At 42.4% G+C, this 25,323-nt stretch overlaps 1 protein-coding gene across 7 annotated transcripts in view; it reads left to right on the forward strand.

Annotated features, from left to right (window-relative positions):
* The window catches only part of PEX5L (peroxisomal biogenesis factor 5 like), a 189,304-nt gene that overhangs the window by 107,547 nt on the left and 56,434 nt on the right, over positions 1-25,323 (forward strand). For 3 of the 7 annotated variants that reach the window (XM_081190256.1, XM_081190260.1, XM_081190259.1), the window contains 2 exons: positions 11,641-11,745; positions 23,410-23,521. In XM_081190256.1, coding sequence (XP_081046382.1) covers positions 11,641-11,745; positions 23,410-23,521 — 217 coding nt within the window. Of the gene's footprint in view, positions 1-7,541; positions 7,601-11,640; positions 11,746-23,409; positions 23,522-25,323 lie in introns of those variants that run through there. The other 4 variants (XM_081190258.1, XM_081190261.1, XM_081190257.1 and 1 more) reach the window with 3 other exon arrangements.

A 25,323-nucleotide genomic window follows, 5' to 3' on the forward strand; every position in this document is an offset into this window, starting at 1 on the left:
GCAAGGCTTTGGCCATCCACAGTTTTGCATATAAGAGTGATTCAGCTGCCCAGCTTGTTTCCTTTAACCTAAGTGCTCATTGCATTCTACTAATATTAAGTTAATTCAAAAGCAAATTCCATTTTGACCACGTTCAGATTTTTCTCATGCTTGCCTTATATTAACATTAAAGCACTCAAGACTGAGTAACATGAATATTTATGAGAATGCAAATCTTTAAAGTCAACTACTTGAATATTCATGTTCACCAAAAGCAAATTTGAGATCACACAATAGATGACAGAATCTATGCCCCACCAAGTTATTGGACAGAAATGCCACCCACATAGCTTACAAAATTAACTTGTGAAGCATTTGCAACTAAATTATTTTCAATTAAACTCTTTACATTTTTCTTTCTGTATGCACGTGAAATTATTTCAAGGAAATGCAACATTTTTCAATTATTTTCTCCTCAGTCATGTCAGGCAGTGCTTTTTTATCTTTAAAAAATGTTTAGGGTTACTTTCATTTCGACTCAAGAAAACCACCATTTTATAGTTCAAATCAGGGAAAATAAATACAGTAAATGGACAAAAGTACAAAGATTCACAAAATATTTAGGGGTATGCGTACCACTGCATCCCCCCCCCCCCCGAAAAAACCCCACTGATGCCAGGCGTACTAAAGATGTTAGATTGTGGAATTTAGTTCTAAGGATTGAGACCTGTTATTAGGCCAACCTAGGTAGCCATAGAACAGCAGTTTCTCCAAGGGAACCATGTTTGTCACAGTTGTTGACGAGACAACATTGCTCATTCTGAGCCGCAATGTGACTGAGATTCCTATTTAAGCTGTGGCTCAGTGGTAGGGCACATGCTTTGTCCCAGGTTGATTCCCTGCATCTCCAAGAACAGCTGGTAGAGACCGCTGTCTGAAATTCTGGAGATCTGCTGCAAGCTACTGAGATAGCTGGGCTAATGGCCCACACTTCCTGTGTTAGGTGTCGCAGGCAGATGCATGCACGCATTGGGAATGAGTGCATAGAAATATCTGAAACGTTGAAATTGACAGGCAATTCTCTGCTTGCATTGGAACACCATGTGTGCATCTGCACAGGCAAGGAGCCATTTCATTTACCTTCTGAGTTGTAACCTGGTGCAGAACTTTCAGCTGTTGAAGGACCCTTTTAATGTTTTAGATATGGAGATGCGTCCTCTGGTTTCACTGCAGAATTATTAGGAAGGTGCAAAAGAGAATTTCCCTTAAGATCTAGCCGCAGGTCAATCAGTCATTTTATTTGAATGCTGCCTTTCCAAAGTTCAAACCAAGCTCTATAGGGTTGGTGTATTTCAAAAAGTCAAAACCCAGACACAAAAGTTGTTGGGGGGGAATAACACTTATGATGTGAGCTGCAACACACCTGGGTTTTCCTGGACATTTCTGCCAGTTTTAGGAAATTCCGCCCAGACGCCATTTATGACGGACAAATCCCGGCAATGCCCCAGAAATTATGGGCGTATGGCAACCCTACATAACTAAAACATTAAAAAAGTAAAGTCCAGTCATTAGGTCCAGTCATGGCCAACTCTGCGGTTGCGGTGCTCATCTCGCTTTATTGGCCAAGGGAGCAGGTGTACAGCTTCCGGTTCATGTGGCCAGCAGGACTAAGCCGCTTCTGGCGAACCAGAGCAGCGCACGGAAACGCCGTTTACCTTCCCGCCGGAGCGGTACCTATTTATCTACTTGCACTTTGACATGCTTTCGAACTGCTAGGTTGGCAGAAGCTGGGACCCAGCAACGGGAGCTCACCCCGTCGCAGGGATTCGAACCGCCGACCTTCTGATCGGCAAGTCCTAGGCTCTTTGATTTAACCCACAGCGCCACCCGCGTCCCAACTACAAACATCACATAACATAAATACTTAATAAAGGACCCATAGGTGGCATCCTAAGTGTGGTCATGGAATAGCGCCTGTAGCAAAGGTTCCCTGCTCATCTAAGAGCATGCAGTGCAGTTGGGTGAGACAAAGGGAAAAACAGGCCCAGCAGATGTGGAAACTAGGAGCGGTGAGAGGAAAGTAGTGAGGGTTTTTTAAAGGCTTCACAAAGTGGCCAAGATGCTTCATGCCAGACCTATTCTTTGCAACCAGCGTGTTCCTAAAGGTTTTGAAAGTATGCAACAGAAAGTAAGTTCAGGTGTTTGAGTACTATAGGGCAGATTTTTTAATATATATCTTTCCTCATTTTCTGTGATTGGAGTTCCTGAGTGATGAATTACTTTTGCTCAGCGAGGAGAGCACTCTCAGATTGCCTCGTAACATCACATTAATATTCTGTGGCAGTAGCTTAATTAAATCCTCATTAAGCAGTACCATATTTCTTGCAAGTTCTGCAGCTCGGGCTGAAATTAATTGTGAGCTGTTATACAGAGGCACCAGCTGCTAGAAAAAGGGAGTTCCCCGCACCCACCCAGTTGAATCCTGCAGGAATGTTTTCGATCAGGGTTGAGAAGAGGGTAAGCAAAGGTCCACTGGGCAGTTTCAGGTGAGCTGCCTAGTTTTGACTCCCTGTATTTTTGCAAAGAACACTGAACTAGACAGACCTGAATGTCTCTTTCTAGCACATCTGTGTTCTTAAGCAAATAATGCCTTTTGGGGAGCACTTAGCACAAATTAATTACATTTTTGTTATAGCAGCTGAGAAATCCTAACCATGTCCCCTTGCTTTGTAAATCTAAAATATACCAGCAGACCACGAGGATTCTATCATCATCATCATCATCATCATCACTGGCCATGCAAGAAATAAAACCAGCCCACCCCCAATTTACATGGTTTGCAAATATCAGGTTTTTAAAAGTCTCTTCTGCCTGGCCCACAACAAAGTGTTCTGCCAGTGTTCATAACAAAGCAATTATAACTAATAGAAGTGCCAACGTATTTCAGAATTACTGGTTTAATCTAACTGTCTCATTAAGTCTCTGGCTCAAGGCTGCTTCACACACAACATCCTTTCTATATTAGTAGAGTGGGAAAACACTGTGACTATTATGATGGTGGTATGACAATTAGTGCATGGTGTCTAAAGGCTTGGTGCCATGCTAAGCCCTTCTGGAGATGAGCTGATGCTTGAGCTAAGCCATAGTTCGAGAGCCAGTGTGGTGTAATGGTTAAGAGCAGTAGATTCGTAATCTGGGGAACCAGGTTCGTGTCTCCGCTCCTCCACATGCAGCTGCTGGGTGACCTTGGGCTAGTCACACTTCTCTGAAGTCTCTCAGCCCCACTCACCTCACAGAGTGTTTGTTGTGGGGGAGGAAGGGAAAGGAGAATGTTAGCCGCTTTGAGAGTCCTTCAGGTAGTGATAAAGCGCGATATCAAATCCAAACTCTTCTTCTTCTTCTTCTTAGTGTGTCACATGAACCCGGGCTCATGATTTAGCTCTCTCCAGAGTCCCGACTCATCACAAGCTGTAATCAAGGTGTGTCTTGTGGTTTGTCCAGGAGAGCTAAGCCATGAGCCCAGGTTCAGACAACACACATAGTCAAACTGCAATTTAGCTCATGTTATAGCTGCATGGTATAGCTGCAGATCAGCCAGGCAGGAGCAAAGTGGGTACAATGTCCTTTGCTGGGGACTGTACACTTGTGCATTCATTCATCCTAAACTATGGTTTGGCTTAGTGTGACATACAAATAAGGATGGAAAATAAATTCCAGGGCTGGATCTACACTGATCTGTTAAAATGCTGTAAAAAAGTAATATAGCTCTCAATGCAATTTCCCATGGACAATGGGTCGCTGTTCTACAGCGCCCTCTGGTGTCACATTTTATAACACATTTTTTATGTTACAACCAACCAGTGTAGATTCACCCCAGATTTAAATGTGAACTTTAAATTTATGCAGCTAAGCAATGTGTACACAAATGCATATAAATATGCACAGTGGTAAAAGAAAAGCATACAAAAATGCATTATTTTATGGGAAATCGCTTTGCAAAAATGTGTATAGTTAGCAAAATTAGGTACAAAAAGCGTGTTAGAAGGTAAGTAGCTTTGCACTTTTTATGCAAAGTAGATTGAGGTGCAATATGATTACATACATACAGTGTTCCCTACTTCAGTAGCTTAATCACATTACTCATTATCTGTACCTATAACCATAAATAATAATAGGATATAAAGGAGACAAACTAAAATTAGAACGAAAACGGTAACAGTTTTGAAAAAAACAGATATATGTGTCATTTGGGTGATACATAACTCTGGTGAAAAAGAAAGACGTTTCTAATCATTAAATTAGGACCTGGTTATATATTGGGCCCCTGTGAAACTATTGGAAAATCTAGTCTTTCTTCAATTAGATAAATAGGAAGATGAAAAATACCGTAATAGCAAGTATAAGATAAAAGAGAAATAAGAAGTGATGAGAAATAAGGATGAGGTTGTGGTTGAACAAGGAGTCTGATTTGCAGGACACAGCAGTTGCTGTTTGGCTTTAATCAAAGCACTCTAAAAGCTTATCCCAACATCCCTGTAGTGTTGTATGGAATAATAAATATTTTGTGAAGAGATTTCTGTGGCAAGTGGTTTAATACCACAGCATGCATGTTACTTCATTTCTTTTACAGATTTATAATCTGCTTCATGCCCTGAAGCCATCTAAGCAGTGCAAAAAACCCCAAACCTAACTAACTAACTAACACAATTTCTACAACAATTAATATTCCATATAATGACTCGGTCACACTTAGGGAAAGACTTCTTGAACAAAAACGTCTGTTAAAATAGTGAATATTAAATATTGAAAGTTCTGTCCTTCTGGCTAGCTTTCAGCTGAAGTGTAGCTTATAAATAAACCCAGATGCCCAGTATCCTGATTATGGAACTGCATGTTTCAGGGCGTCCTTTGCATTCGTGCCACATTGGGCATTACCATTTTTGCTAGAACCACAAGTCATTTCCTGGCATCAGCTTGTAAATCCAACATTGGTATGCTGTGATGTTTCTTGGGCTTTTCCAACATTACGATTTGACCCTCCTTGCGAACCCCACTGAATGAAAACTGGAACATTAGAAATGGCTGTTAAATTGTATTCTCTGAAAGTAGAGTTTACCCTGTCCTACCTCCCTGTAAAAGAAGCCTTGCCCAATCCTTTGAGCGTTACATTGTGTGTTATGCATGCTGATCTTAAAATCTGCACACCGCAGACCAAATTTGTATTTGTCAAGCTCATCCACCAAGTCCTCCGAGGTGCTGCATTTATGAAAAAAACCAATCCCCTTGTTTCTCTAAGCAATGATGAGCTATTCATTAACAGAAACTGGCAAGTGTAAAATTAGTCATTTCAGAACAAAACAGGTAAAAGGTAGAGGAAGCCAACCTTAATGGAAAATATTTAGCACTAGAGAGCATCTGAAGCAAAAAAGAAAATTACAGCCAACTCCATTCTTCCATGTTTCGGGAAGCTTTTAATGTTTGATGTATTATAGTATTTTAATATTCTTTTGGAAGCCGCCCAGAGTGGCTGGGGAAGCCCAGCCAGATGGGCGGGGTATAAATAATAAATTATTATTATTATTATTATTATTATTATTATTATTATTATTATTATTATTATGGTTATTGATGTGGGCATCATTAGTTTTTAACAGCAGCATCAAACAGATGATCAGTTGTGTTACATTTTCCAAACGTTGATGGACTAATCCTTTATTTTTGGTGATGGTCCTAGAAAGACCGGCTCAGTTCACACATAGTAGCTAAAACATGGGCCATGACTTGAGTTGGCACACTCCCTCCTTTCTTGCACAGTCTTGATTTCTTTCCTCACTTTCTGATTTGGGCAAACCATGGTTTACCATTGCATCCAATTAAAGCCTGTGTGGCCATGGTTCCTTTACACAAATACAGCCTATGGGCATTCAGCAGACATGCCTCCAACATGTGAACATGATGTGGGTGGCGGTGGCTTAGGATGTAACAGTTAAGGCAGGGCAAGTGCATGCAACCCTGCTCTCTCTCTTCATGAGATGTTAAAAGACTGAGTAGGGGAGCTGTTTCACATGCAACAAATCCAGTTTTGCAAACAAGGACACATCTGGCAGAGATCCTAAGCTAACCCCGGCTCTCTGACATGTGTTGCATTCACTCATCATGTGTTTAGTGGTACATGAAAATATCTGAAGGGTACAACTTTAAAAAAGGGGGGAATGTGAAGCATCCTCAAGGCTGTAATTATATGCATAGTTTGCTAAACCTCATTGATTTGAATAGGATTTAAGCACCCTGGTTGTGCAATGAGTTGCAGCCCAGTTCTTTGACGAACCGAGGCCCGAGTTTCTCTGTGCATCATATGTGATTTGGATCAAAAAAAGAAAAGATGTCGCAATCGGTTGCTGAGCTTTTGATGCAAGATTTGTGGAAGATGGGGATTTCAGTGTTTGTTTTAAAAGATTAATCATGCAAGGCTTCCTAAGTCTCAGGCTGCCCATAAATGAAGCTCTTGAACACTGCGAAGAAACACTCAGGCTCAGACGTGCTGTGCCCTGTGCTCTCTTCCCCATTAGCGTCTAATCTTTGGAGCGTCTAATTGTTGGAAGTCTAGAGATACTATAAACACATAAGAGTCCTGCCAAAGGCCTGTCTTTCCCATTGATCCGTCTCCAAAAGTGTCCATTCAGATGCTTCCTGGAAGCTGAAAAGCACAGTCCACCTTTTGCCATTTAATTTTGTTGGGTCAATTAACAGAATTTCTATCTGTTAACTTTCTTCATTATTCTTCATTGTTATAATTTGACAGATTTCTATAATTCTTTTCATTAGGCTGAAATGCTGACTGGGGCTGATGGGAATTGTAGTCCATAATACTGAGAGGGCACCAGCTTGGGGAAGGCTGATTCCCCAATTGGAAGGTGCTTCCGCTACTCTTTTTCTGCATATTTCCCAGTGCTTTAATATCCCTGATCTCCTCTATAAACACCTGCTCAACTACTCTTCCTGGTCCATCTGTAAAACCAGTATCACAATAGCTCAAATTGGAAGAGTAGACTTTGCAAGAGGACAGTGGCTCATTTTAAATTTCTTTGTGTTATCCTGACTTTTAGGGCTGATTCATTCAGTCCACTATTCCTGTTTTAGCAGCTACAAAATAGACTCACAGCTGTTCCTAAGTGTCTAGAGAGACAACAGCTGTAGCACAGAGCTTCTTTTCCAGCTACTCTCCCCTGTGTACTAGTAAACCTGCTATAAGGGTTTATGGATGGCTGCAAGTTCGTCATCATCATCATAATTTATTACGGTCAAAGACCAGCTCAAAAAGCACAACTGGGACAGCTTTTACAAGGGCTAAAAAGGGCTGCAAGTTCTCTTCCCCCACCTCACCCCCCCACCTCAAAGCAAAGCCCCCTTGTGACCAAAGTAAGGGGGGGTCTCATGTCTTAAGATTGAGATAGCAGTGGAAGGTTTTGTAGTGTCCTGATCGCAACCATCCAATGGACTGATTATTTAAGAACCTGATATCAGGCACTAACATGGGTATCATAACTCTTTTCAGGCAGTAGGTGAGACCTTGAAGAAAAAGTGGCTCTGGCTTCAGAAATGTGAGCTGACCTTTGCCTTGGTGGGTTTTTTCCTCCTGTGCAAGAAGTAAAAGGCACTGCATGTTTTGTTTTGTTTTTACTTCCTTTCTCCAATGCATCCTTCCTGGCTGACAGAACTTGCTTCATCCCAACATTCAGCACGAAAGGACTAACTTTGCCAAAGTCGCATGACATTTACCGCTAGCCCCACATATCATGTAAGAGGATGCTGTCACAGATTGATTGACTGAATCACAAATGGAATTGTGCATACTTGGCCAGAGACCTTTTGCTATGCTTAGCAACTAGAATGTGCTTCTCATCAGATTAAAAACACCATTATAAGGCATTTTCTTTCCGGTTCTTCGGATATCAGTGGAGTGTAAAGGAACCAGCATGCTTATTAAATTGCCCGATATTTGGTATGAGCATGTCCTGTAGGGTAACCACACAAGCACTGAATGAATATGCTGAAATTTTTGCTTTGGTTATAGATGTTTCCAGAAATCACATCTCTTATGGGTGCATTTTACAGATATGAGAAATAACATGTCTTATTTTGCTCTCCGTGAATTGAAAGAGTCCTGCATCGTAACCTGATAGGTAGATGCCAACAATGAAGTTTTAGATACAACAGACCCCAATATCATTTCTTTAAGCCCTCAATTAAGTTTGGTTCCCCTTCCCCAGTAATAAATAACTTTCCCTTGGAGAGAAAAAAGCCAATTGAAAAGATGAAATACTGGAAAATAAAAGTCTAAACTCTGCTCATCTGAAATCTGGTTATTTATGTATAAAAAACTACAGTCAGTTATTATAGCACAGTACAAATACAGTATATGAATCCACATATTACCCTCCCCACACACAAAGGAGAGTTGTTTTTCCACCATGCTTTCCCAATACAGTGGTACCTCCGTTTATGAACTTAACTCGTTCCAGAAGTCCGTTCTTACACCGAAAGCATTCTTAAACCAAGGCACGTTTTCCCTAATGAGGCCTCCCGCCGCCAGTGCCCTTCCACCATTCAGCTTCCGTTCATTTTCCGGGCCAAAGTTCGCTAGCCAGAACACCTACTTCCGGTTTTGCTGAGTTCGTTTCCTGAATCGTTCATTAACAGGACTGTTCATAGACTGAGGTACCACTGTACATTGTCCAATCCAGGTGTCCAGCCTTTGATTATGAACATCACTACCGGCTTCCATCTGCATTCTTCCTCCCAGGTTCCTTGCATGGGGGTGGGGGACCAAGGCAGTTGTAATATCCCCACATATTTAACCCCATGAGGCCCTTCCCACCCATTCTATCCTTTCACCAGCTGAGCCACAAAGAGACACAAAGCTGTGCAGTCATCTTGATGTCCAGTTCTGATGTATCATTAACTTTTCCACGCCTCTAGAATGAGCAGTGTGTCTGGTGTTCTGCCTTTCCACATCTACACGGTTTAGGGCTGTTTTGACATGTTCCGTTACCGCACCAATCTTAACCCTGAAGCCATTTAAAAACAACTGTGTTTAAAACACAGTGCTACCTCTAGTTACAAACTTAATTCGTTCCGGAGGTCCGTTCTTAACCTGAAACTGTTCTTCAGTAAAGGTGTGCTTTCGCTAATGGGGCCTCTTGCTGCCGTTGTGCCACCAGCACACGATTTCCGTTCTCATCCTGGGGCAGTTCTCAACTCGAGGTAACTCTTCCAGGTTAGTGGAGTTTGTAGCCTGAAGCGTTTGTAAGCTGAGGCATTTGTAACTCGAGGTACCACTGTGTTCTCTTTTTTTCCTGGTAATGTGAAAGGCAAACATAGAAGGTGCTTTAAAAGGTGGGAGGGGGTCAGGCAGCCCATCTGAGCAGAAGAGGGGAGAGGTCAAAGTGCAAGTCAATCAAAATTTGACTGCATGCATCAGGCAAGCTGCAAAACAAGAGTTCACACCAAGGAACCCATTTTTATTCAGTCTGTTTAATTTGCCGTCACCTAAGATCACACTGGCAAAATCCAATGCAACTTTGAAACCTTGGATGATAGCCCAGAATGCCTTGAGCTGGAAGAGATATACCTTAATGCAAAGGATGACTCAGCCATGGTAGGAGGTGCTTGAAGAAGCCATTTTGTCCATCACTCAGTTTCCTCAGAGGACCAAGCTGATGTGTGGCCAGTCTTGGCACTGATGTATATTTTTTTCAGGAGAATACCAAATTATATCATCAAAGTATTCAGGGATGGGGGGGGGGTTGGTTAATATATGTTAAACTGGCAGGTTCTCGGTGCTATAGGTACACACAAAAAAGGTTGGTGGTTTTTTCCCAGAATGCTATATCAGAACTGACTCAAAACTGACAATACTGCTTTTTAAAGAGATGCTTCATTGCTCAGATGCTTCCCTGTGAATGTGTATGAATGGCATTATGTCAACTCTGCCATGTTTATGTCACTGAGTTTACCATATTCTTCTTGAGCTTTTAACGAGAAATTACACATCCTTTGAAAGAAGTGCTTTGTTTGATTTTCAGTTGACATTCATGGTGTGAATGGATTCAGTCTCCACTTGCACTGGGGTGTTAAAACCAATGGGAGTTACAACAAGCTTTTTTTACTTCTGAGAATTTAGGATCTCCTCTTAACCAATGCACTCTTCTGCATCTGACAGTAATTTTAAAATTCTATTTATTTTATAACTTTTTTCTTCTAAGGCGGCTTGTGTTGCTACTGTGACTTGCTCTTGTACAGAAAGGAGAACTCGTTCAATTTTCTAGGGAGAAGATTTTCCTCAGAGAAATAGGATTTTATTTCAAAGAGGTTTCTTGAAATTCTGTTTGGATACCACTAGTTTTTGCATTAACTGTTAACTACAACTAAACGCTTCTTTTTAAGAATTCAAAGTTCAGAAGCAACAGGCAGCTTCTTCCTCCGTGTGAATGTTCAGCTCCCTGTGCCATTCACTTGATAATTACAGTAATTGCATGATAGCCTGGCTGTTTGAAGCTTTTGTCACATGGTGACTTCCCGTGAGATTAATGTTTTGTCTTTTAAGAACAGCAGCTATCAGTGGGGTAAAGTAGATACCTGATGAGATTTTATGAGCATGTAACTGCATTGTTAAAGACTGTTTGCATTCACCCCAAAACTACCAACAATGAATGAGGTCGGCTTGATGTCGTTTGCAAATGAAAGCTAGAAAAACTGTTTATGCCACTTGCTTTAACATCTCTTATAATTAATACCACACATGATGCTCAATTCTATGGCTTTAACTTCAATAATGCAAGGCCCAGTCATTCAGTTGGTAATAATACAGTTTTTTAGACTGTTCAAAGAGCTTAATGTGAACTTTACAAGAACCTGTAAGGTTGAATAATACAATAAGTTGCTTCAAATTGTTTCTAATGTGGTAACTGGCCCTGGGACCTTAGGGTGAAGGGCAGATAATAAATAAATTCATGATCAATTAATAATAATGTTATTTCCATATTACGGTTATTGAGTAAGTTCATGGCCGAAGCAAGATTCGAACCGGAGGCTTGCTGATTTGTAGCCTAGTCTGATATCTGTCCTGCACTAGCTAGGCCAGCAATTAATTCTGGGAAACAAAACACTGTACAATTGGCATTCCAAGAGCGGCTGGGGAAACCCAGCCAGATGGGCGGGGTATAAATAATAAATTATTGTTATTATAAATTATTATATCCCAAAGCTGAATGTCACTACCTGGCCATATATCAGTGTCCCCGACATAATACACTGGATTTCTGTGGGGACCTGAGAAAAAACCACAGATCCCATGGCTAATGCTGATATGATCTTGAATGGCTGTTATGAAGTAAGCGTGTAGCATTGGGCATCATATATCTATTCGTTACCACTATTAAGTACTTTACACTTGTTGTTTTAATTGCAAAATTCACAGTTTTGTTTACAGTGACCGAAAATTGCTTTTTCTCCACTTAACGCCTTAGTTTAATTTTGGGGCTGGTGTTGTTTTTAGGGGCTCAGTACTAATGATAACCATAATAATAAGTTATTTCTGTATCTGTAACAGGTTGCTAAGTTTCCTCCTGACACGAGTCATTGTTGATTTCACTGTTATAGGGGAAAGGCTCTAGGGCGGCAGATAAGGCTGTTGCCATGGTGATGAAGGAGATACCGAGGGAGGAGCCTGCCGAGGAAAAGCCCCTCCTTACTATGAAATCACAGGTGGGCAGAATGGTAGGATTCTGAGGAGGAAGCTGACATATGTTGATTTTCATGGAGACCAACAATGAGCCGAGAATGATTTCTGTTCTTGGAGTCAAATGTTTCATAAGATTGAAAAACAGGGGTTGGGAGAGATATTTATGTAAGGCCACTTTCCACCCCAAATTACATTGGGGGCGTATTTGGGGAGGGGGAGCCATTGTTTTTCAATAGTTAGTACTTCGGCTGATGCATTTTATCTTTAGCTAATCGACTTCAGCTTGGTCTTTTAGAAAACCCAAAATGCATAATATGCAATGTTATACAGAAAGAGGGAGTGAAAGAAATCACTTTGTGTTTCCTGATCTTGTGTATTAGGGCTTGGGGCTTAAAAACCAAAAACGACAGAGGAGTTGAGCAAAATGATTTACAGAACCACAGCGTACATATGTCAGTTACCAGTAGAGTGTCTAAAACCAATTGAAACTGTCAACTGTGATTCATGCTGTCCATACTTGCATAACAGAGTATATATAAATGCACATTCACAGCAAAAGGTATGTTGATAAAACGTTATGTAACATCTTCTCCATAGAGGTGTGTGTCATTTTGCAAAATATGTTTCAGTGCCTGTAAAACACTGGACCTCCCTCATTTCAGTTTGAATCCCTTCTCACGTAACAAGTAAAAGTCAATACAGTGGTGCCTCGCAAGATGAAATTAATCCGTTCCGCGAGTCTCTTCGTCTAGCGGTTTTTTCGTCTTGCGAAGCAACCCTATTAGCGGTTTAGCAGATTAGCGCTATTAGCGGTTTAGCGGCTATTAAAGGCTTAGCGGCTATTAAAGGCTTAGCGGATTAGCGGCTAAAAGGCTATTAGCGGCTTAGCGGCTTAGCGGCTTAGAAAAAGGGGGGGAGCGGGGAAAAATCGGAACACTCGCAAGACGTTTTCGTCTTGCAAAGCAAGCCCATAGGGAAAATCATCTTGCGAAGCAGCTCAAAAATGGAAAACCCTTTCGTCTAGCGGGTTTTCCGTCTTGCGAGGCATTCGTCTTGCGGGGCACCACTGTATGCAGACCCATAGTTTGAAACGACTGCTGTAAAAGCGTAGAGAAATTTTAATAGGTTCTTCTGTAAACAACAACAACAACACACCCAATCAAATGAAAACCTGTTTTGTTGAAACTGTGTGCTTTTGGTCTAGCTGTTGCCAACATATGAGATTCTGGCTTCATTCAGATGCAATGTAACGAATGAGCTTTGGGCTTGTCAGCTCTGTTCTCTCCTCCTTTGGCACAACTGCGAGCAAGAGAGTGAAACTTTCTCTTCTCTTTTTATCTAATCGCAGTTTAGGGTTAGGGTTACGTACTGATTGCTGATGCAAGCCAGCTTCAAACAACCATAGTTGTTTTAATAAACCAAAGTTAAGATGAACTGCAATTTAAAGTTTGGGCATATGCTCATGTACATAACATTCAACCATAGTTTAGCATTACATCCAAACCAGGAATAGTGTAAATTACACTATTAAACATGAATTGGATAAAATAGCATCCGTTTTGATCTAAGCTGTGATGCTTGTCACGTGGAGGCACTCTGTACTCTGTCACTCAATTTAGATGGCAACTAAATTTAGAATATGCATGCCTGCTTGGTGATAGTTATCTTCCAGTGATATTTATCTTACTATATATTACATAGGAGCATAAGTTAAATACATTCTAAGTTGAATGCCAGATTGGAGCATATGCGTAAAATAAAAGTAATGATTTTAAGCATACTAGCCACAAGTGAGCAGGGTGGTCGATAGCCCCTGATAATCAATAGTTTAAAATTTTATCTGGATTAGAATTCCAAAATCATGTCCTCGTTTCCACAGTCCCACTATTCTCTAAACACTGGGTGGTTTATTTGACAAATCTAGGATAATCACAAAAGGTCAGCTCAAAATTTCCCCCTGGGTTGTCCAGATTGTATGTTCATGATGCATAACAACTGCCAACGTTATCCTATACCTAAATATCACTTTCTCTCGATTGCTCTTACAGATTTGCAATGCTGCATTATATATACAGAAACTCAAAATGTCCCATGTTTAGATTGCATTACGCAGGGCAGTTTTCCTACATGGATTACGCTGAATGGTGTGAAGATTGTGGCAGTCTGGGCTTCTTATGTGCACATGCCTTGGGAATCCATTGCCCACTGAGATTCCCCAACATATATATACATGTGGCAAGAGACACATGAACAGTCTTCTTACATGGATGTACCCATGTAGAAAAAACACCCTGTGAAACATCTCTACACTGGGACATGACTGGGTGATGGAATAGGATGCGCTCCTTCCTTACATCCTATTTGGATTTTACATAAATCAGCTTATTAATCGTACCTGTCAAGACACCTGATTCATAATGTGTTTTGTGCCCCATTTGTATTGGTTGTTATGTAACAGTTTACCATAAATCATTTGTGATACACTCCTTCAAAGTAAAATGTTGTATCTGTTAGTCTGTGTACACTTTTTTCTCACTGTGTACCAGTTGACTTCATCCTTGTTACGCACCAGTTGGCTACACAAAGCCAAGAAAAGGCAAAACCAAGTGGATGAGTGAGTATTTTCAATAATTGTCTCCACATTGCGTGTGCCCACGTTTGCAGTAGGGTCATGTTGCCTTTCTCCCTTGCATACCTGTTATATAAATGTCTTGCTGTTTTATGATGCCTTTGTCCTTTGCCTTCCCATGTGCACCTTTTGTTCAGAACATTTGTCTGGTATAATGTAATACCACAGGGAAAACTGCAAGACCTGGACCCAATTTATGCATTCCTTTTGCAGCAAGGAACCCACACAAATAATGCTTTCCTGTGGCTGGACTCCCGTTTTGCATTGGGGATGTGTATAAGCATTGAACCAATGGCTTGTTTTGATAATGTGACTATTTCCTGTGCCAGCTTGCCTCCTTTGGAGTTGTTGTTGTTGACTTGGGAAGTAACCAAGCAATCCAAATGACTAAACCGATTCACAGGAAAGCTGTTTTCAATAGTTCCCATGCCATAGTGGTATTGTACAAATCAGGAATGAACCTGTGGTCCTCTAGATGTTGTTAGACTCCAGCATACCTCTCTCTCAGCTATGGAATGATGCGGGTTTTCTTTCAACCAAATCTGGAGGGCCACAGATTACCCAACCCTGGTGTAAATCGAGCCTTGGAATTATAGAACCGTAAGAATGACTAGTAAGTCCCAACTGTCTGCCCAAGGCAGGATCATCTGCCAAGTACTTTAGTGTGTTTATTTTGATTTCTGCATAAAATGAGGCCAATAAAGGTTTGCCTGCCTGGATGGCAGAATCTTAACACGGAGAACATAGTACGCAACAGAATTTCAAATATATATTTCCACCCATTGCAGAATGGATGCCAGCATATTTTCTAAGTAAGATCAGCTCATAAATATCAGGTATTTTGTAGTAGGGTATGCCCATTTGGTTGAGGGAGTGAAATACCATCTGTCAATTTATCAAGAACGTCCTTGTTTTGGAAACTGTGTAATTCTTAAAAGTGTCACTTGTACTATATGATACAGCAGCTACATAATGGACAAAAATAAACAATAGTTTGTACAGGGAATAGTTGTAGGGGAAACTACTACAACCCTGGCTGAATATACACTCCCATTAACACTGTATGCAGTAAGCTATCACCACTGGCTTAAAAAGTGGTGTACAAACAAATCTATTTCTAGCCTGTAGCTGCCATGTTGTTTCTTGTGGAATACTGTGTTTTGATACATTTTCCTCCAAACCAGCTTCGATCCAAATTGAGGAAAAGGATGGCCTATTTGTGTTTTAAGCCGGGAATGTGTATTGCAGCCTCCCGTGGATCTGCTTAAACTGCCAAATGTTATGTTGGTTATTTCATTTATTTATTTAAGGAAGGTCTTTCCCACTCTTCAGGTAAAACCTCTCTGAGTAGCTAAAATAAGGAAGGACTAAAACCATGGTAAAATGTGTTTTGGAAGACCCAACAGGAACGACAGAAAGCCAGGCGATTATGTTATATAAGAACTCAACATCTGAGTCAATAAATAGGCCTGCGCATCAGAGACTGCATCAGGCAAGACTCCTAAAGGGGAGCATTCAAGAGTCCATATTCCAGAGGAATGTGGTGCAACAGTCCAATGGGCTGCAGTCATTAGCAGTGGCGTAGCGTGGGGGGTGCAGGGGGGCCCGGCCACACCGGGCGCAACATCTGGTGGTTAGGGTTAGGGGGCGCAAATCCACGGGTTAGGGGGCGCAAATTACTTGCCTTGCCCCGGGTGCTGACAACCCACGCTACGCCACTGGTCATTAGCACTGGCCAAAGACATTTTGCTGCCTGAGATGGAATAGCAAATGCACACACACACACACACACAACCCATCCTCAAGATGAGTAGTACTCGAGCCTGACCATGCTATCTTGTACCCTGAGACAGGAAGTCTCACAAGCCCTTCTATAATACGATAATTATATTACATAAAAAATTACGGTAACCATTTGCCCTTTCATGACACCTAAAAGTAGCTGCTCGAAGCAGTTGCTTCCTTCTGCCTAATTGTAGAGATGACCTTGCTCTGAGTTTTGATCTTTGTTCCTCGTACGCCTAAGCAAACCAGATTTGTAACATAGCTTGAAAAATCATCTCTGGGCAACTGCCAGTAGGCTTTATTTGTCTCTAAGAACTCTTAAGCCATAACAATTAACAGATAATCAGACAGTTTGTAAGTTAATGTTTTATTGCCTCTGTTACTTATTTTTCGCGTATAATTTCTGCCATACTATCCCCATGGGAATAATTAAAAAAATAAAATAAAAACCGCCTTGAACTACAGATCTCAGAAATTGGCTGGCTGCCTATAAGTTGAGTTGCCTTCCCTTCATATAAATGAAGCAGATTTTTCTGTTAGCTGGTTTTTATCATAAGTAAGCGTGAAAGGATGAGAGTCAAAGAACTTCAGTTTAACTTTTTATTTTATGTACACACACACACACACACACACACACACACACAGTGACTCTTGTTCAACTGGAAGGAAAACCACTGACCTGCATTTTAATATGAGGCTATGTATTATTATTTGTACTTATTAAAAATACCGTATTTTTCACTCTATAGGACACACCGGACCATAGGAGGGGGAGAACAGGGAAAAAAATAATTCTCCCCCTCTCTGCTCAGCGCCCCTTCAGCGAAGCGGCAGGAGAAACGGAGCCCCTTCCATTTCTCCTCCCACTTTGCTGAAGGGGCGCTGCGCAGAGAGGGGAGCGCCTCTCCAGCGAAGCGAAGCCTGGAGAGCAAGAGGGATCAGTGTGCACCGACCCCTCTCGCTCTCCAGGCTTCAGGAGGCTATCCGCAAGCCTTCGGAGTGCAGCTGGAACTCCTGCTGCGCTCCAAAGGCTTGCGGATAGCTGCCTGAAGCCCCTGGAGCGCAGTGGGAGCTCCTGCTGCACTCTGGGGACTTCAGGCGGCTTCACAAAAGCAACGTGAAGCCTTCAGAGCGCAGGGGGGAGCTCTCCCTCTGCTCTTCGGAGGCTTCACGTTGCTATTGGTGAAGCCAAGGAGCCTGCATTCGCTCCATAAGACGCACACACATTTCCCCTTAATTTTTGGAAGGGGAAAAGTGTGTCTTATAGAGCGGAAAATACGGTAATAATGTAAAAGCAGAACTGCTGGATCAAAGTAAAGACTCATCTAATCCAGCATTCTGTTCTCACCAAGGCTAACCAGATGCTCACAGGAAGCCCACAAGCAGTGTGTGACCCTAATAGCAATTTCAATTGCGTTTCCTAGCACACTGCCTCCAATATTGAAGGGAGCAGACAGACATTATGACTAATGACCTTATCTTCCACAAAACTGTCTAGTTGCCTTTTAAAACCATCCATGTAAAAGCTATCCCTGGGGTAGCAAATTTCATACCTTAACTATGCACTGTATGAAAGAGTACTTGCTGAATCTTCCAAAATTAGGCTTCGTTGGATGGCTGTGGGTTCAAGTATTGTGAGAGGAGGAGGAAAACGTCTCTCTGCCTTCTTTCTCCATCCCTTGCTAGGAGTGGCTGTAGGTTCTCCCCAGCACCGGTGGTGAAGTTGACGCTATTACTTATCAATTTATATACCACTTTATGCCAAAATAGGCTTCTAAGCGGTTTACAAGTATAAAAACCAGTTACACCAACTTGAAAATACAAGCGCCCATAATTAATATGCACAAGGAAACAACCCCATTTAAACAATAGGAGGCTCAGGTTGAGAGATCAAAGGAATGCTAAAAATATTTTTGTTTCAGAGAAGCCTACCTGGAAATGTTGAATGTGTATTTTAAATTGTTGTTTTTAACTGCTTTTACTGATAAATGTATTGTTTTATTCTCTTTATAAACTGCTTCGAGGTTGTCTTTACAATCAAGCAGTGTATAAATTTTATGAAGTAATAAATAATTTCCAGTACAGTGAATTGGGGCAGGAGGGTGTAGGGAACGGGAAGCCCATCGGACGTTCGGCTTCCAGAAAAACATTCACAAACCGGAACATTCACTTTTCTGGTTTGCGGCGTTCGGGAGCCGATTTGTTCGGGAGCCAAGCCATTCAAGTACCAAGGTACCACTGTACCTTTGTTTCTTTTATGCTTAACCCAGGCTGCAGATTGCAAGTGATGAAACTTGAACCGCTCATCAATTAAATAAATAAATCCCGAACTACAAATCCATTCATCCAACATAAACAAAACAACGGGGTGGAGCAAAACCTCACAGAATAATTATCTTTATTAACTGACAATTTACAACTTAAGGGAGGCTCACCTACTTTATCTTTAGGCACCAGGGGTTTTTTGTTGCTGTTTTTTAAATCTTTTCCACCAGGCTTTCCTTTTATCAGTGGGTGGGATGTTTTAGTCCTGCCTTTTAAAAAAATACGAACATATTTTACATGTTATTAGTTTTATGCCGGTTTTTAATGTATATGTTATTTATTTATTTGTTGCCGTAAGCCACTTTGAGCTACTTTTGCTTTTGTTTTTTTTAAGTGACTAATGACTTCAATTACTAATAATGAATCAGAATAATGACATCAGTGTTCGTGCTCATAATGGAAAGTTTTTGACATCAGGGCATTTTAAGCTTAGAAAAGGACGCAAGATACTTTCGCAAGAACCTCCGTATGGCCTCCGTGACCTTGTGTGGGTCACGTGACTCGTGTGGTAACACGAAGAGGAAGATGTGCATCCCGGTTTGTGGAATCAAGGTGTTGGAGGGCATGCCATAGCATAGTTGCCACTGCTGAATAGCTAGACCACACGATATTCTGGTAAAGTCTATGTACGAATTCTAAAAAATGCAGCTGTACTGGTCTATGTAAGAAAAATGGGACTGAGTAGTTAACAACATCTGTTCCACTGGCCTGCAAGGCCGAGGGGATCAAAACACTCTGAGGGGGCGTCAGGAGATGGAAGCACATCCTTGTCGGGGTTGGGCAGTTGAGGAGGACTGGTGGAGACTGCCTCCCCAGGAGCTTTTCAGAGAGGAGGAAGGGGCAGAGAGTATAGACCTACAAGCATGGTTTGAGACAGGAAAGGTAAAGGTAAAGACCCCTGGATTGGGAGCTGGCTTTTGTCCACAGACAGCTTTCCGGGTCATGTGGCCAGCATGACTAAACTGCTTCTGGCACAAGAGAACACTGTGACGGAAACCAGAGCACACGGAAACGCCCTTTACCTTCCCACCGCAGCGGTACCTATTTATCTACTTGCACTGGCGTGCTTCCGAACTGCTAGGTTGGCAGGAGCTGGGACAGAGCGACGGGAGCTCACCCTGTCATGGGTATTCGAACTGCCGACCTCCTGATCGGCAAGTCCAAAAGGTTCAGTGGTTTAGACCACAGCGCCACCCGCATCCCATGAGACAGGGCACATGCTAGAAGAAGATAGGAGTTGGGAAATAATGGGTGGCAGAGAGTAGGAACAAGGTGGCATTGGACAGAGACAGCCTGTGCAGCAGCTAAATGACCAGCTGTCTCTGGAGAGTCTACCAGAGCCCCCACCTTCTCCAAAATCTGACGTTCGATGTGAATAGCTGAACAGAGAGCCCAAAGGAAGTTTGCCCTTAGCAGCCACCATAAGCAGCAGGAGGAGTCTCATTGATAGGGAAGTAACATTGGTTCTGAGTAGGTGCATTTCTTGGGCTTCTTTGAGTTCCTGAAAGAACTGAAAAGCTTGCTTTTTCTCTGCCTCTCTGATTTCCTGGGCAATTAGCCAGGAGCCATTGACAACCATACTGACAATCCTTCACATTTTGATCAGGGATTGGTAATTCTGAAAAACCCGGGCCAAATCTGTCACTTCCCCAGCCTTCTCTCCCTCATCTCTTGGTAGACCGTGCCCACCTAGGCTGGTGAGGCAGAGGACTGGTAGAGAGGCCAGCAGTAGATGGTGCCAGAGTCAACAACAGGCAGAGGCAACTCATGCTAGTTTTGCCCCCATTCTCCTCTCTGCTGGGTTCCACAAATGGCAGCACTGAGACTGAAGCAGGAGGAAGCCAACAGCCAGTGGGCTGGATGTAAGTAAGATGGCGGGCGGTGGGAGGCCTAGCTGAGCTTGGTGGGGCAGTGCCCCATTTGCTGTGATGGACCAGCCTCACAGCTCCCATCCACAGGAAGCAAAGATTGCCCTGCTGGAAGGCACATTGCAGGGTCTGAATGGACTGGTTCCACCTTGGCCAATGTGGATAGGTTTTCTGGCAAAACTAGTTGGTGATTGAAGGCGTGCCTTAAGCAACTCATTTGGGAAATTCATATCTGTTGGGAGTCATCCCCTTCCTCCAAGCAGTGCAGGTTAAAGGCTCAGGATATGAGCAATGAATCGTGTTACATTTGTACACAGCCCAGGGTTGTGTTGACATTGTTGCTCAAGCTGACTTCCATATTGCCCTCTGCACTGGTATCCCTCAGGAAACTCTCTTCGCTATCTTTACCCAAGCCCTTTCCCAACCTTTCATTTCCTCATACCCAGTGCTATTTTTCTAGAAAAAGAGTTGCCAGAACGCCCTTGTTCTCTTATAATGGCAATGGCGACCACCTGAGATGTGCCAGAACTGAGTTGCAGCGAGTTCAGGCTGAAAAAATGTTCTGCTCTTACCCTTGATTTATGCAGCCCCTAGAGTTCCACAGTAGAGCTAAACAGTTGTTTTTCCACCTCAAAACATGGCATTATTCATTGTCTCTCTAGCATTCTTTATTTTATTTTTGAAATGGCAGAATTCCATTAAAGTTGCGGATAAAACTGCTATCACTCCATCAGCCGATCTGTTTAATTTTTTTAATGCTTTACAAACAACAACAGGGAGCTGACCTCATCCTCATCACCTGATGGCAAACAGTATCATGGTACAACAAGTTTCTTCTAAGATGACCTTTCAAAATAATATATTATCTGGTTATGTTCACTCATGAGATGAAGCAGTTATCTTAATTCAATAGCCTCAGCATAGTGCCACAAAATGATTTATTTTAGCCACTTAATGAGTCGAATAATAGATTGAAAAGTAGGACAGCTAATCAATGAAAACTCAGAAGCAGGTTGAGGGTTTTCAGTAAACCCTGTGTTCCACATCAGGGGGCCTGATGTGGCCATGTAGTTTCATAGGCATAAGGAATGTCGCAATTGTTTCAGTACAATTATATGCGCAGAGCATTTATTGGCCCTGAAGTGAGCAATGTAGCCACCATTTGCCCTTCCAAATTCCCACATGTGCACTGGAGTTGATGGTTTAGCACATTGATGTGCAATCCAGAGCCTGATGGGTGTGTAAGTCACCCATGGATGGTAACAGGAGGGAGAGATTGATGTATCCTTTTTCTTCCCATCTACGACAGCAAATCTCCACAAGGCATTCACAGCCTGTATACATAAATATAAAGGATTGCAATGATCACAGGCAAGTGGGGACTGCGAGAAAATGTTGCTGTGTGGAAAGCTACTGTTTGGGATTCCAGGCAGGATCTTTCCCCATGACACCCTAATTTCCTATATCCTCCACACCCCACCGGCACATAGAGTTGCTTGGTCAGTCCACTGTGGATTGTTTTTGAGGCTCTCACCCCCAGTCCCACCCCTTTAAAAACAAAACCCCAATGGTCCTCTTGCAGCTCTTTAGGTCTTCCCAAGCCTGGTCGCTTGTGTGAGGATGGTCCCATTGTCCCTCAATAAGGATCCACACTCAAAGAATGAGTTTGGCATTTGGCTCTAGCAAGCTTTGCCAACCTGGTGCCTTCCAGATTTACAGTCCGTGGCCCCGTATGTCTGCCATTGGTGTTGAAGGACTGGAGTGTCCTAGTCAAGCGGTCCTTGAAAACCCTGAAAGGGGGTTTCTGAGATCTGCTGAGCTGCGTTCACACTGTACATTTAAAGCCCATTGCTTTCTCCAAAGAAGGAGTTTGCCCCTTGCAGTACTAAAATTCCCAGCATCCTTAAAAAGCTACAGTGTCCAGCATTCTTTTGGGGAAGCCATGTGCTTTAAATGTAAGGCATGTATGCCGTCTTCAACATACTGTTCAGGGAAGTTTTTAATGTGTGATATTTTAGTGTATTTTTGGTTTCTATGGAAGCCGCCCAGAGTGGCTGGGGAAACCCAGCCAGATGGGTGGGGTACAAATAATAAATTATTATTATTATTATTATTATTATTATTATTATTATTATATGGATTGCATCCCCAACTCTTTGCTTGGTTATGCTGCTAGGAGTCCCTAGTTTGCTCTCCACCCAGCAGTTAGTCAGGTTTGACCCTACTTTATATCCACTGGTGTTTTGCTGCCCTTTAGCTCATCTCAAATGTCCTCAAAGTCCAAATTGGAAGCTCGCTTTTTGTTTACTTAGGCAATTGTACAGCTAAATTGGATGAGGGGAAAGCCGCAAGCACATCTCTGCCCCCATGGTCACATCCACACCATACAGGATGCTGAGAGTTGTTGGAAAACATATCATAATTACAACTCCCAGCACCCTTTAAAAAATATAGTTCCCATTGTCTTTTCTTCTTCTTTTTTACAGGGGGAGCCGTAACTGTTGAAATGGCATAAAGTGTTTTAAATGTATGGTGTTGATGTGACTCTTCTTTTGCATTTCTAGCCTGAGTTGGAGGACTTCCTGAAGTTTCTTGCGTAATCTAGAGCAGCGTTCCCCAAGTTGGTGCCTTGCAGATGTTGCTGTTGGGCAAACAACTCTAACCTGGTGCCCCCCGTTGGCCATATTAGCTGAGGCTGATGGGAGTTGTGGTCCAACAACATCTGGTGGAGGAAGGTCACTTCAGACGCAAGGGCATGTTACAACACTGACTAATTACCAGGTGGAAAATAACAAATACAAAAATGTACCTGCCAGCTACTGAAGTGCCATGCAAAATCTGGGTTAATTTGGTCATAAATTGTGTAAAACATTTCTTTCGAATTCTGAATATAATGCTGAAATCTAAAGTTGAGTGTTGTAGGTATTGCTTAATGGTGTCTCTCTTTTTATTTGCTGCCTCACACCCAATTGCTATATCCATTTTGTTTTGTGCTTTCGAAAGACTTATTATGCATAGTTCAGCCATTCGAGAGACTCACACACAAACACACACATCCACTTGTGCTTTTCTGTCATTAGCTGGTGAATGAGCAACAAGAAAGCAGACCCCTCCTGAGCCCCTCCATCGATGACTTTCTTTGCGAAACCAAATCAGAAGCCATTGCAAGGCCTGTGACGTCCAATACAGCAGGTAACTGAAAGTTCTACTACTGTTGGTCATGTTCAAAGCAATTCTTGGATGTTGTCTGGCATTTAGCTGTTCCCCTACTCCACCACCCTTCAAAAGCTCATGAGGTGGAGAGTTATGAGTGTCCAGCATAATCCTATTAGAAAGGGATGCACACACACACACACACACACACACACACACACACACACAACTGAAGGCTTAATTCAAGGAAGGGCAAACTGGTGTTGTTCGCAGAGCCACTGAAAGAAACTGATAATATTTTGCTGGGTAAAAGGAACAAAAGCTGTAGATAATATGAAACGGAATAAACAGAGAGGTTTTGCCTTTCTTAATTCAGGCCTTATTCACAGGAGGAAGAATTACAACAACACACACAGGAGAAAACTCCCTCAGAACTACACAGCCAATCAGAGTATGCGGTACCTCAGCAAGTATCATGCCATTCTGACAGGTTCCTAGGAAACATCTCCACTGTCACCACCTCTCTTGGTTAGCTGCCTGTCAACAAAATTAACCCTTAGTTTACTAAGTGAATGATCCCTCTGTTAGGCTTCCAACAGTTGTCAGACTCTTGCCAGCACCAATCAGTATGGCCAGTCATTAGGCATTACAACAGTTGTAGTCCAACAGCAATTGAAAGGCCATAAGTTCCCCATCCTTGGCCTAATTACTGGTGAAACTGCCCTTGAAGAGGAAAAAGTGAGGCACATTTACATCTATCTTTTGACCTACTTTCATATTTTTAGCCTTTCATCTGACTCCCATCCTTCGCCATAGTCCTCTGTTCTCTGTGTCCTCGTGTGTTTGATCCTGACTTAATCTTCTGCTTCCTTGTCCAAATATATCTGCTGTTGCATCATCTTCTTCTGCTAACCTCCTGGTGCCCATTGCTTCTTCTCTCCCTCGAAAGCCATTTATCAGCTACCTTCTCTCCCTCTAGGAAGGAATAAAAACTGTTTTCAAACAGAAATTTTACCTAAGAGGGTTGAGGGGCAAGTCATCACTTCTAAAACATCTATAAGTCTCCATCAGAAGACTGCTTTGGGCCGCTGAGTGCATCTCCCCTAAGAGCTTTTATTGGCTGCTACTGGAGACATATTCTGGGCTGGATGCTTTATTTGTCTGACCTAGGAAGGCAGTTCTTATGCTAAGTAAAAAGAAGAAGAAGAATTCACTGCTGCTTTCAAGAATTCAAAATAGGCACCGAGGAAGGGCAGGATTTGAGCAGCACAACCTTGAGGGCTGCAGAGTCAGAACGTTGACAAAGAGTCACTTGGCATACAAGGTGTCAGGGCCAGACTAGAAAAAGATGACCTAATGTTTAGGCCAGGAAGTTCACTTCCGGAAGAGGAAATGCCCATATCTCTGTGATAAACCATATATATTGCATGCAGAAGGACCGAGGTTCAGCCCCTGGCATCTTCAGGTAGGTGTGGAAGAGTCTCCTGTCTGATACCTTGGAGAAGGGCTACCATCCAACAGGGGCAATATCCAGCTAGATGGACCAGTAGTGTGGTTTAGTATATGGCAACTTGCTTTGTCCTTAACATGGACCTCAGTAAACCTTTCCATTGTTGTTTATCTCCGTCTGGGAGAAACAGGAGGCTGCATTATGACGGGTCAGGCAAATCACCTAGTGTTGTCTGCTCTGATTGGCAGTGTCCCTCCAGGGTCTCTGGAAGAGCCCTTTCATGTCACTTACTACCCTGGCATTTTAACTGGTGTTGCCAAGGACTGAATCTGGGGCCTTCTGTATGCATAAAAAGTGCTCTGCTACTGAGCTGTGGCCTTTTTCCTTTTCG

This window comes from Podarcis bocagei (genome assembly GCF_964188305.1).
Source record: "Podarcis bocagei genome assembly, chromosome: 4".
NCBI lineage: Eukaryota > Metazoa > Chordata > Lepidosauria > Squamata > Lacertidae > Podarcis > Podarcis bocagei.